The sequence below is a fragment of the Oncorhynchus kisutch genome, linkage group LG29 (assembly GCF_002021735.2).
Source record: "Oncorhynchus kisutch isolate 150728-3 linkage group LG29, Okis_V2, whole genome shotgun sequence".
NCBI classification, from domain to species: domain Eukaryota; kingdom Metazoa; phylum Chordata; class Actinopteri; order Salmoniformes; family Salmonidae; genus Oncorhynchus; species Oncorhynchus kisutch.
The window spans coordinates 31,535,188-31,547,190 of NC_034202.2; the positions used below are offsets into that span (position 1 = coordinate 31,535,188).

The 12,003-nt window shown below is 45.9% G+C and overlaps 2 protein-coding genes across 3 annotated transcripts in view; one reads left to right on the forward strand and one right to left on the reverse strand.

The window, feature by feature from the left end:
• The first annotated feature begins 1,439 nt into the window (after nt 1–1,439).
• Nucleotides 1,440–12,003, forward strand: part of LOC109873993 (serine/threonine-protein kinase PAK 3) — a 77,510-nt gene continuing 66,946 nt past the window's right edge. Inside the window, exon 1 of one of the 2 annotated variants that reach the window (XM_020465730.2) lies at nt 1,440–1,651. The gene's annotated coding sequence lies outside the window, so the exon portion shown is untranslated. The remainder of the gene's footprint in view (nt 1,652–12,003) is intronic. The other variant, XM_031809134.1, reaches the window with a different exon arrangement.
• On the reverse strand, nt 2,117–3,078 carry LOC116358258 (extensin-like). Its single transcript, XM_031809076.1, has 2 exons — nt 2,958–3,078; nt 2,117–2,631 (listed from the first exon to the last, which is right to left on the reverse strand). Exons 1-2 carry the CDS (start codon nt 3,076–3,078, stop codon nt 2,117–2,119), a joined length of 636 nt encoding a protein of 211 aa, XP_031664936.1.

Consider the following 12,003-nt stretch of genomic DNA (forward strand, 5'->3'; position numbering starts at 1 on the left):
AAACTAGCCTTGAGATCTGAGTAGATGCTGAGACAGCCAGCCAATCACAGGTGAGCAAGGGGAAAAAGATGACATCATAGGAAAATTAGGACAAATTAAGTGAGTCTGTGGTTTGTCGTCACCGCCCCTCCAGGAAGCCAGAGAGGGATAAATAGCAACTGTGTCACATCCAAGGATACTCACACTGCTCCCAGGGCAGGTCTGATGGTTTTGACTAGCAGAAGTGACTCTTCATAGCATGTTAGGAGAACTTAGGCAGCAGGTTAAGAGAATTAACGTGGCAGATTAGGAGACGTAGGTTAAGGTTAGGAAACATTTTAGGGTTAGGGTTAGCTAAAATGACAAAATGATCCCTAACGCGACTCAAAAATATCTAGCTACAACCCCACCTGCCCCGAGAACAGTGTTGGTTTCCACTAATGTGATTTTGCTAAATGGCATCCATCCATCAGAGTCTAGTTAAGCTTCCACCACCATCAACAAAACACCAAATGATGGAATTTCTCATTGAAGAATGATGTCGCATCCCTGCAATAGAGTTCCAGACACTTGTAGAATCTATGCGAAGACACATTGAAGCTGTTCTGGTGGCCCAAGGCCCTATTAAGACACTTTGTTGGTGTTTCCTTAATTTCTAGTTGTACCAATAGATGTAGGATCTTAATTTGAGCCAGTTTGCTACAGCAGGAAAATAATCCTGCAGTGACTTGAAATGTGAATTATTATTGATTATAAATATGGACATTTTTATAGTGGTTTATAGATTTTTCGTGAGGGAAAATCAAGTCTGAAATATCTAAGTGGAAATTACAAACTACAGAAGCCTTTTTCAACCTTAAATACACTACACATTTTACATTTCCTGCATTGCAAGAAAGTTCTCCTGCAACAGGGTGAACAAATTAAGATCCTGCATATGTACCTCTGTCTAGGGGACAACTACAGTCCACTATGGTTATATTCCACCACAAGACTGGCAGGGTCCAGGAACTGTAAAACAAACAGTCAACACATTTATGCAGCATGATATTGAGACCATTTGAAATGCAACCTGATATTGTGGAACTATTACCAACTGAGTGTTAATCAATGAAGGTCTAATTTGTGTCATGAGAAAGGTAGGTGTATGTAGGTACTGTAACTGCATATTATGTTTCTGTTACGCCTTGATAGCATTTTAACATTTTAAGTGTAATAGACAGATTAAAGTAAAAACTAGCAAAATAAGAAAGAGGAAAATATTTTTGCCATTCAGACATGAGAGTGTTAGAAAAAAAGATATGGAAATATAATCCAACCTTCCTCCTCTCTCTCGCTGAGCTGGTTTGGTCTGTCAAACAAAAGAACAACTCTGTCTGCCTCTCTCCCTCTCTGCCTCCTCCCCCAGAGCTGCTGCCTTCATTAACATGTACCCTCCCAGCCAATGGGCTGAGCAGGGCGGATGACATCATGGGCTAGGAAACAGTAAGCAGCCAGTGAAGAATCCAGCCTGCCAAACAAGACTGAGTTTGGGGTCAGGAACCGGTCTGACAAGAGAATGGCAGTCCTGCACGTAAACTGTCAATAGGACTGTATATTTGAGGATGAACCTACCAGAACACTGGTTCCAAAGTCGACACACCGAACAAGAGAATGTCAAGACATATTTCAGGTAATCCCTTGTCTGTGTTTGCAATAGAGGATGTGGATGGCAGAGGGAGGGGGGTTCTGTGGGGGGTGCTTTGTAGCCTTCTTTCTCTTCCTCCCTGCATTCTGCCCTGCTGGAGAGAAGGAGGAGGGGGGGTGGCAGCTGTGTTGATCTACCTATCACTGTGAGAGGGAGAGAGAGAGGGAGAGAGAGAGAGAGATTGGATGCCTGCATCAGTGGATTGGTTTTAAATGTCGTTACTGGCCAGCTCAATGTTATCAACCCCCGTCCCCTCCATCCTTCCCTGGATTTTATGGACCCCCTGTGTTTCACAAAAAGCATCTTTGTTGATGTGAGAGTCTGAATTATTGGCGTTTGTCAGGGCCGTGTGTGTGTGTGTATGTGTGTGTGTATGTGCGTGTGGGCGCGAGCCAGCCCTGTAGCAGAGCAGCAGCTGCAGTGGTAACACAGTAACAAAAAGAGGCAATGCTATTTTGGGTGGTGAGGTGTGAGACGGATGGCGGATGGATCTGGGGTGTAGATGCTGGGGGTGGATGGATCTGGGGTGTAGATGCTGGGGATGGATGGGGAGTGATGGATCTGGGGTGTAGATGCTGGGGATGGATGGATCTGGGGTGTAGATGCTGGGGATGGATGGGGAGTGATGGATCTGGGATGTAGATGCTGGGGATGGATGGAGAGTGATGGATCTGGTGTGTAGATGCTGGGGATGGATGGATCTGGGGTGTAGATGCTGGGGGTGGATGGAGAGTGATGGATCTGGGGTGTAGATGCTGGGGATGGATGGGGAGTGATGGATCTGGGGTGTAGATGCTTGGGATGGATGGATCTGTGGTCTAGATGCTGGGGATGGATGGAGAGTGATGGATCTGGGGTGTAGATGCTGGGGATAGATGGATCTGGGGTGTAGATGCTGGGGATGGATGGGGAGTGATGGATCTGGGGTGTAGATGCTGGGGATGGATGGATCTGGGGTGTAGATGCTGGGGATGGATGGGGAGTGATGGATCTGGGGTGTAGATGCTGGGGATGGATGGGGAGTGATGGATCTGGGGTGTAGATGCTGGGGATAGATGGGGAGTGATGGATGGTTATTATGTGCACAGGGACAGCCCTTTGTTATCAATGGGATGCTGCCTCTGGACCCACTTTATTTAGGGAGGTTTTTAAAGAAATGATAGATGTTGTTTCTCTCTCCACATTCAGACACAGAGAGCAGTGGCTCGGTCTGTCTCCTGGTTTAAACATGGATGTGTGGAGCGCTTTCATGGCCGTCCTGCCAGCTGGGAGATCTACAGCGTCTGGTCACCTGACTGAGATGGGGATGGGGGCGGGGGCGGGGAGGGAGTGTGGGTGGGGGCTGCTTCTGTGGGAGCTGAGTTATCCTGCCTCAGCCTCACTGAGGGAGGGGTATTGGGTCGGTCAGTCATCCAACCATTCTATCCATCACACTGGGCTACTGTTCATTTACACGCTGGCGTCAGAGCAGGATAGAGTAGGGCTGAGAGGACGAGTGAGAGATTCCACCTCTTCCTAGTAGCACAGTCATCCCCATGTTTGTGTGAAGCACAGCCTTCTGGGAAACCTGTTCCCTGTAGGAGAAGAATGCTGGGACGGTGTCTGGGTGATGGCGGAGCTGGGAAGAGGAGGATGTGGGAATGGAGGAGGAGTGATCGAGTGGGGGAAGGTGCTGTTCCCTGTGTGTGTGGGATGTGGTGTGTGTGCGTGTGTGTGTTGAGCTGTGGTGTTGATACAGACATCAGGAGTGTTATATCTATTAATATCCACCCATCTAGCACAACACCTGCTCCATCTCTCTCAACTCTTCACTCACAACGAGGACACAGAACTAAAACAGCCTCTAAGACCTTTCCTCATTGTTGAAATTTTCTATCAGCATGGCCAATAAAATTAGGAACCACTTTAGCTATTGAGAGGATCCTGTGTCTGTGACAGGTGCAAGGCCTCTCATTGCATATAAACATAGATCCAGCTCCCCATTCTAATTCCTTTCTATTTGATTTTAATCTGTCAATGTAGAGCCATAGAAACATTGTGATTATAACAGCAGTTTATTGACAGTATTATCTAGTCTAGTGGAATTGAAGACCTGTTATATCATGACGTTCCTCAGGTTGTTGCTGGGTGACAGACAGACAGACAGTGTTTTTGACATGTAGCAGAGGGAGGAAAGACAAGACGAGATGCTGTGTGTAATAGTCCTTCAGAGAAGATGTGTGTTTCTTGTCTGTCTGGAGTCACAGTGTCTGATCCAAGATCAGAAGTTGGCTCTGTCACATCGTTCACTGTGTTGGCAGTCTGGAACACTGGGCCTTATAGGACACATGCATTATCTATGGATGCACCAGCTCTCTCTCTGCTCATCCACATAGATGTATGAGATTAGGGTTTTACTCCTACCTGCCTGACTATAATGGGCATTATTGAAAATAACTCAAGGCTAAAGGGCTGTGAGTATGAAAAATGAGCTACGCTGAACCCTTGATTACCATACAATACCTGTAGGCAATATATTCATGGATTTGTACCCTATGTTCTGACTGATTATAGTTGCCTGTTAAGACCCACAGGCTCTATCTAGTAAGTCAGTGCTTTATATTCCACCCTAGTCCTGAAGCCATGGCTAATCATTTTCTGTTGGACTGGTGTAGATCTGGATAATCAAGACCACCACTTTCCTCATCCAAACAGTGATGAGGGTGTGTGCGTGTGTGTGACAGTGAGTGTGAGGTGGGGGCGTCATAATTGATGGGTAGAACTGAGAGGGGTGCTGCTGAGGCTTATCCCCACAGGAGGGAGGCCGTGTAGAGGGGGGCTTGATAAGGAAATGGATGGATGGCCAGACCGAGGAGAGGAGAGAGTACAGTAGAGGAGGAGAGAGGACTGTAGGGGATAAGAGAGGACTGTAGGGGATAAGAGAGAGGAGAGGAGAGAAGACATTAGAGGAGAGGAGATGACAGGAGAGGCGAGAGAACAGTATGAGAGAGAGGACAGGAGAGGAGAGGAGAGTGGACGGTAGAGGAGATGAGAGTAGAGTAGACGAGAGAGGACAGTGGAGGAGAGAGGACAGTAGAGGAGAGGACAGGAGAGAAGAGAGGACAGTAGATGAGAGGAGAATAGAGGACAGTAGAGGAGAGGAGAGAGGACCATGGAGGAGAGAGGACAGTAGAGGAGAGGAGAGAGGAGAGGACAGTAGAGGAGGAGAGGAGAAAGGAGACAACAGTAGAGGAGGAGAGGAGAAAGGAGACAACAGTAGAGCAGAAAGACAATAGAGGAGAGGAGAGAGGACAGTAGAGGAGAGGAGAGAGGACAGTAGAGGAGAGGATAGGAGAGGAGAGAGGACAGTAGAGGAGAGGAGAGAGGACAGCAGAGGAGAGTTGAGAGGAGAGTTGAGAGGACAGTAGAGGAGAGTTGAGAGGACAGTAGAGGAGAGGAGAGGACAACAGAGGAGAGGATGGGAGAGGAGAGAGGACAGTAGAGGAGAGGCCAGTGGAGGAGAGGACATGATATGATAGGAAATGACAAAAATTAGGACAGTAGAGGAGAGGAGTGGACAGCAGAGGAGAGGAGAGAGGACAGTGGAGGAGAAAAGAGATAGCAGTAAAGGAGATAAGGTAGGAGAGGACAGTAGAGGAGAGGAGAGAGGACAGGAGAGGAGAGAGGACAGTAGAGGAGAGGAGAGAGGAAAGGAAAGGATAGTTGAGGAGAGGAGAGATGACAGTAGAGGAGAAGACCGTAGAGGGAAAAGGACAAGAGAGGAGAGAGGACAGTAGAGGAGAGGTGAGGAGGGAGGACAGGAGATAAAAGACTGGAGGACAGTGGAGGGGAGAGGACAGAGTAGAGTAGAGGAGAGGGGAGGAGACAATAGAGGAGAGGAGAGAGAACAATAGAGGAGAGGAGAGGACAGTAGAGTAGAGGAGAGAGGAGGACAGTAGAGTAGAGGATAGTAGAGGAGAGAGGAGGACAGTAGAGTAGAGGATAGTAGAGGAGAGGATAGTAGAGTAGAGAAGAGGGCAGTAGAGGAGAGGAGAGAAGACAGTAGAGTAGAGGTTAGTAGAGGAAAGGATAGTAGAGGAGAGGAGAGAAGAGGAGAGGAGAGGAGAGAAGACAGTAGAGAAGAGAGCAGTAGAGGACAGGAGTGAAGACAGTAGAGTAGAGGATAGTAGAGGAAAGGAGAGGACAGTAGAGTAGAGAAGAGGACAGTAGAGGAGAGGAGAGAAGACAGTAGAGTAGAGGATAGTAGAGGAGAGGATAGTAGAGGAGAGGAGAGAAGACAGTAGAGTAGAGGATAGTAGATGAGAGGAGAGGACAGTAGAGTAGAGGACAGTAGAGTAGAGGACAGTAGAGTAGAGAAGAGGGCAGTAGAGTAGAGGATAGTAGAGGAGAGGAGAGGACAGTAGAGTAGAGAAGAGGGCAGTAGAGGAGAGGATAGTAGAGGAGAGGAGAGGACAGTAGAGTAGGGAAGAGGGCAGTAGAGGAGAGGATAGTAGAGGAGAGTGCCGTAGAGTAGAGAAGAGGGCAGTAGAGTAGAGGAGAGAAGACAGTAGAGTAGAGGAAAGGAGAGGACAGGAGTGGAGAGGACAGTAGAGGAGAGAAGAGGGCAGTAGAGGAGAGGGCAGTAGAGGAGAGGAGAGGATAGTAGAGGGGAGGAGAGGAGAGAGGACAGTAAAGAAGAGTAGAGGACAGTAGAGTAGAGGATAGTAGAGTAGAGAAGAGGGCAGTAGAGGAGAGGAGAGGACAGTAGAGTAGAGAAGAGGGCAGTAGAGGAGAGGATAGTAGAGTAGAGAAGAGGGCAGTAGAGGAGAGGAGAGAAGACAGTAGAGGAGAGGAGTCCACTGACTGTCAATGCTTTGTGCTCAAACCCAGCTCAGTACTCACTGAGCAGCAGTAACAATCTCCACCCAAATAAACATAACATCTCCTGACAACAGACTATCAAGGCCCACTGTTGCAGCTGAATACAAAGGTCCACTCTCTGGATCAGGTTGCAACACCTGGATTGGATAAGGAGGTTGCAGGACACCTGTGGTTAAGCTCCTGGGGGCAAAAGAAAGGAGACTGGCTTTTCACAACACTTCCAGCATGTAGTTCCATGGGTCTCACCCTCATTGACACCTCACACCTTCAGGCCTGACTGTCCACATTAACCACAGCCATTTCAGTAGCTCCTCGCTGCAACCATCACATAGACAACACATAGAACATATACAAACTAGTGGTCAGTTATTTAAAAATGTATATATATTTCACCTTTATTTAACCAGGTAGGCCAGTTGAGAACAAGTTCTCATTTACAACTGCGACCTTGCCAAGATGAAGCAAAGCAGTGCGAGACAAACAACACAAGAGTTACACGTGGAATAAACAAACGTACAGTCAATAACACAATAGAGAAATCTATACACAGTGTGTGCAAATCTAGTAAGATTAGGGAGTTGTAAATGAGAACTTGGGAGGTAAGGCAATAAATAGGCCGTAGTGGCGAAATAATTACAATTTTTTTATTTTATCTTTATTTAACTAGGCAAGTCAGTTAAGAACAAATTCTTATTTTCAATGACGGCCTAGGAACAGTGGGTTAACTCCCCTGTTCAAGGGGCAGAACAACAGATTTGTACCTTGTCAGCTCGGGGATTTGAAATTGCAACCTTCCGGTTACTAGTCCAACGCTCGAACAACTAGCCTAGCATAAACACTGGAGTGATAGATGTGCAGAAGATGATGTGTAAGTAAAGATACTGGGGTGCAAAGGAGAAAAAAATAATAACAATATGGGGATGAGGTGGGCGGGCGGGCTATTTACAGATGGGCTGTGTACAGGTGCAATGATCGGTAAGCTGCTCTGACAGTTGATGCTTAAAGTTAGTGAGTGATATATAAGTCTCCAGCTTCAGTGATTTTTGCCATTAATTCCAGTCATTTGCAGCAGAGAACGGGAAGGAAAGGCAGCCAAAGGGGGAGTTGGCTTTGGGGATGACCAGTGAAATATACCTGCTGGAGCACGTGCTACGGGTGGGTGTTGCTATGGTGACCAGTGAGCTGAGATAAGGTGGGGCTTTACTTAGCAAAGACTTATAGATGACCTGGAGCAAGGGAGTTTGGCAATGAATAGGTAGCGAGAGCCAGCCAACGAGAGCATACAGGTCGCAGTGGTGGGTAGTATATGGGGCTTTGGTGACAAAATGGATGGCACTTTGATAGACTACATCCAACTTGCTAAATAGAGTGTTGGAGGCTATTTTGTAAATTACATCGCCGAAGTCAAGAATCGGTAGGATAGTCCGTTTTACGAGGGTATGTTTGGCAGCATAAGTGAAGGAGGCTCTGTTGCAAAATAGGAAGCTGATTCTAGATTTAATTTTGGATAGGAGATGCTTAATGTGAGTCTGGAAGGAGAGTTTACAATCTAACCAGACACCTAGGTCAGAACCGTCCGGAGTACTGATGCTGGACGGACGGGCGGGTGAGGGCAGTGATTGGTTGAAGAGCATGCATTTAGTTTTACTTGCATTTAAGAGTGGTTGGAGGCCACGGAAGGAGTGTTGTATGGCATTGAAGCTCGTCTGGAGGCTTGTTAACACAGTGTCCAAAGAAGGGCCAGAAGTATACAGAATGGTGTCGTCTGCGTAGAGGTTGATCAGAGAATCACCAGCAGCAAGAGCGACATCATTGATGTATACAGAGAAGAGAGTCGTCCTGAGAATTGAACCCTGTGGCACCCCCATAGAGACTGCCAGAGGTCCGGACAACAGGCCCTCCGATTTGACACTGAACTCCATCTGAGAAGTAGTTGGTGAACTAGGCGAGAATCATTTGAGAATCCAAGGCTGAATCCAAGGCTGAGTTTGCCCATAAGTATGCGGCGATTGACAGAGTCGAAAGCCTTGGACCTTGAGCGTGGCTGAGGTGCACCCATGACCAGCTCTGAAACCAGATTGCATAGCGGAGAAGGTATGGTGGGATTCGAAATGGTCGGTGATCTGTTTGTTCACTTGGCTTTTGACGACTTTAGAAAGGCAGTGTAGGATAGATATACCTGTATGTCTGTAACAGTTTGGGTCTAGAGTGTCTCCCCCTTTGAAGAGGGGGATGATGGCGACAGCTTTCCAATCTTTGAGGATCTCAGACGATATGTAAGAGAGGTAGAACAGGCTAGTAATAGGGGTTGCAACAATTGCTGCGAATAATTTTAGAAAGAGAGGGTCCAGATTGTCTAGCCCAGCTGATTTGTAGGGGTCCAGATTTTGCAGCTCTTTCAGAACATCAGCTATGTGGATTTGGGTGAAGGAGATGTGGGGGATACCTGGGCAAGTTGCTGTGGGGGGTGCAGTGCTGTTGACCGGGGTAGGGGTTGCCAGGTGGAAAGCATGGCCAGCCGTAGAAAAATGCATTTTGAAATTCTCAATTATTGTAGATTTATCAGTGGTGACAGTGTTTCCTAGCCTCAGTGCAGTGGGTAGCTGGGAAGTGGTGCTCTTATTCTCCATGGACTTTACAGTGTCCCAGAACTTTTTGTGCTACAGGATGCAAAGCTAGCCTTTGTTTTCCTAACTACCTGTGTATATTGGTTCCTAACTTCCCTGAGAAGTTATATATCGCGGGTGCTATTCGATGCTAATGCAGTACGCCACAGGATGTTTTTGTGCTGGTCAAGGGCAGTCAAGTCTGCAGTGAACCAAGGGCTATATCTGTTCTTCTTTTTAAATTGGGCATGCTTATTTAAGATGGTGAGGAAAGCACTTTTAAAGAATAACCAGGCATCCTCTACTGATGGAATGAGGTCAATATCCTTCCAGGATACCCTAGCCAGGTCAATTAGAAAGGCCTGCTCGCTGAAGTGTTTTAGGGAGCGCTTGACAGTGATGAGGGGTGGTCGTTTGAACGCGGACCCATTACGGACGCAGGCAATGAGGCAGTGATCACTGAGATCCTGGTTGAAGACAGCAGAGGTGTATTTAGAGGACAGGTTGGTCAGGATGATATCTATTAGGGTGCCCGTGTTTACGGATTTAGGGTTGTACCTGGTAGGTTCCTTGATAATTTGTTTGAGATTGAGGGCATCTAGCTTAGATTGTAGGACGTCGGGGTGTTAAGCATATCCCAGTTTAGGTCACCTAACAGTAGGAACACTGAAAATAAATTAGGGGCAATTAATTCACATATGGTGTCCAGGACACAGTTGGGGGCTGAGGGGGGGGGTCTATAACAAGCGGCAACAGTTAGAGATTTATTTCTGGAAAGGTGGATTTTTAAAAGTCATAGTTTCTGTCTCTTAATATTAGTGAAATAAGAGATGAGATCAGAATAAGAGCAGTGTGTACAGTATATTAGCTTGCGGTAGTCTATTCATAAACATACAAAGGCTTGTCCCAGCTAGCCAACAGGTTAGTTGTGGCCTGGCTGCTTGTCCAGTCAGTGACTGCTGTTTGTGTTGACTGTGTGTGCTGTACTACCTCAGGAGAGGTCAGGATGGGGGTTGGTTGGTGTGTGTAACCCAACGCATGGGGCTTATCTTACATCACCTCAGCCAACTCCTAACAAAAGCTCCAGAAGACCAAGCGCCTTGTCTCTGCCTGCAGCTTGTCAGCTGGCCACCAGAAATGTGATATTACATACAGATAGACCTCCATTCGTCCGTCTACTTAGGATAGTAATGTTACATGGTCTTAGAAAACACTTTGGGCTCTATTTTAATAAACCCGAAACAATGGTCAATCTATGTGCAGGACGTAGCGTTATAGGTTCAGTAGTGTGTTATAAATATTTTTGCTATTGACACTGTCACAGTTATCATCGCACTTGCTGCCTGCCGTTGGCGCGAAAGGGCTGGGTTTTGATGAATAAACACTTTGTGGATGTGTCGAGGCTTGCCCCCTCACTGGCCAATCAGAACGAGCTCCATGGCGAAAGATGTGGTTACGTCAAGCTGTGTATTTACAGTCTTTTATGTATTGCCTTGGAATCAATTCCAATGTTAGTCTGTTATAATTTGTTAAATGGCTTACATAAACTAAATAACAAAATGTAGACCTATCTTTGCTAAATACCTTAACCATTTGCAGTCCAAATTGTTCTAAATAATTGCATGGCTTTAATAGTTTTCACACTGTTTATAGGGGCTAGCCTACTGCAAATTGCATTCCGGCTGAGCATGGACATGCCAAAAATGGTCAATAAGCAAGTTTTAATGAATTATTGATAAAGCCTAAAAAGAGAACAAATAATTAGAATCAAATTCTAACCAAAACAAAACAGCAACTTGTTTTAAATAGGAAATGTCACACTTACAGGCACCATAAGTTCTCCCCATGGCCATATAATATTAAATCAACACAGACTATGGAGGGGTTTACGCACATCCAAACTTTTCACAGTAGTTGGACAAAGATCCAATTTCAAGATAAAGGGAGAATGTCCAACCACCGTTATACTGCTCCCCAATAGGCCTAGGGTTTCTGAGCATAATCAGAACCATTTTACAGATCAGATCGCGTTCACACATCTCCAGAAGTTGCATTGCTAGAGCGCCACGGACGTTGTCACCATAAAACCAGGGAGGTTAATCATTCTAATCAGATTGGTTGTAATAATATTTTACCTAAAGCAAGCAATCAGCTTTTTTTAAACAACAACAATAAATGTATGTAAAATGTAATTATATCATGAATAAGGATAAAAAAGACAGTCATTGCTGTTGAACCAGCCTTCATGATAGTAGGCTTAAGGCAGGGCTTGGGTTTTTAACATATGACACAGAAAACAAGCCATTTTTACAGGTTATTAGGGTCACCGGTATTCACTGAGGTTCTCATCTATTGTTTCATGATGGGCATGGACCCATTGCCTACATCATGGAGGAGTTTTTACACACCTCCAAAACGGGACCTGCATGACTAAAATAATGTGGGCCTTCCTACAATGCGCAAATAGAACAGTCAGCTCCTGTTTTACTCCTCTCAAACTTGATATTTTAATAAAGCTTTGGTGACTAGGAGCCAAACCCTTTATCAACAGTCTTGACTACTTCGCGGTTGCATTGGGCAGACAAAAAAAAGCCTTCATTGAGAAGAGGATATCCTAGGTTTTTTACTCAAATAACATTTAATGGGAAAAAACATGAGTGTTTTATGTTTCTAAATGCAAAGTATACAGGCACCAAAAGCACATTAGGCTATTCTTGTTCCATGTTCATATGGTTCATATGGTCAGTGTGCATCACAGCTGGATAGGCTGCGTTTCCACTGTCTAAACTCATGCCATAACCAACTGCGTTATGCTAAAACCAGCATAAATATCCCTATCAGTGCTGCCTGAAATTAGCACCATGAATCGCG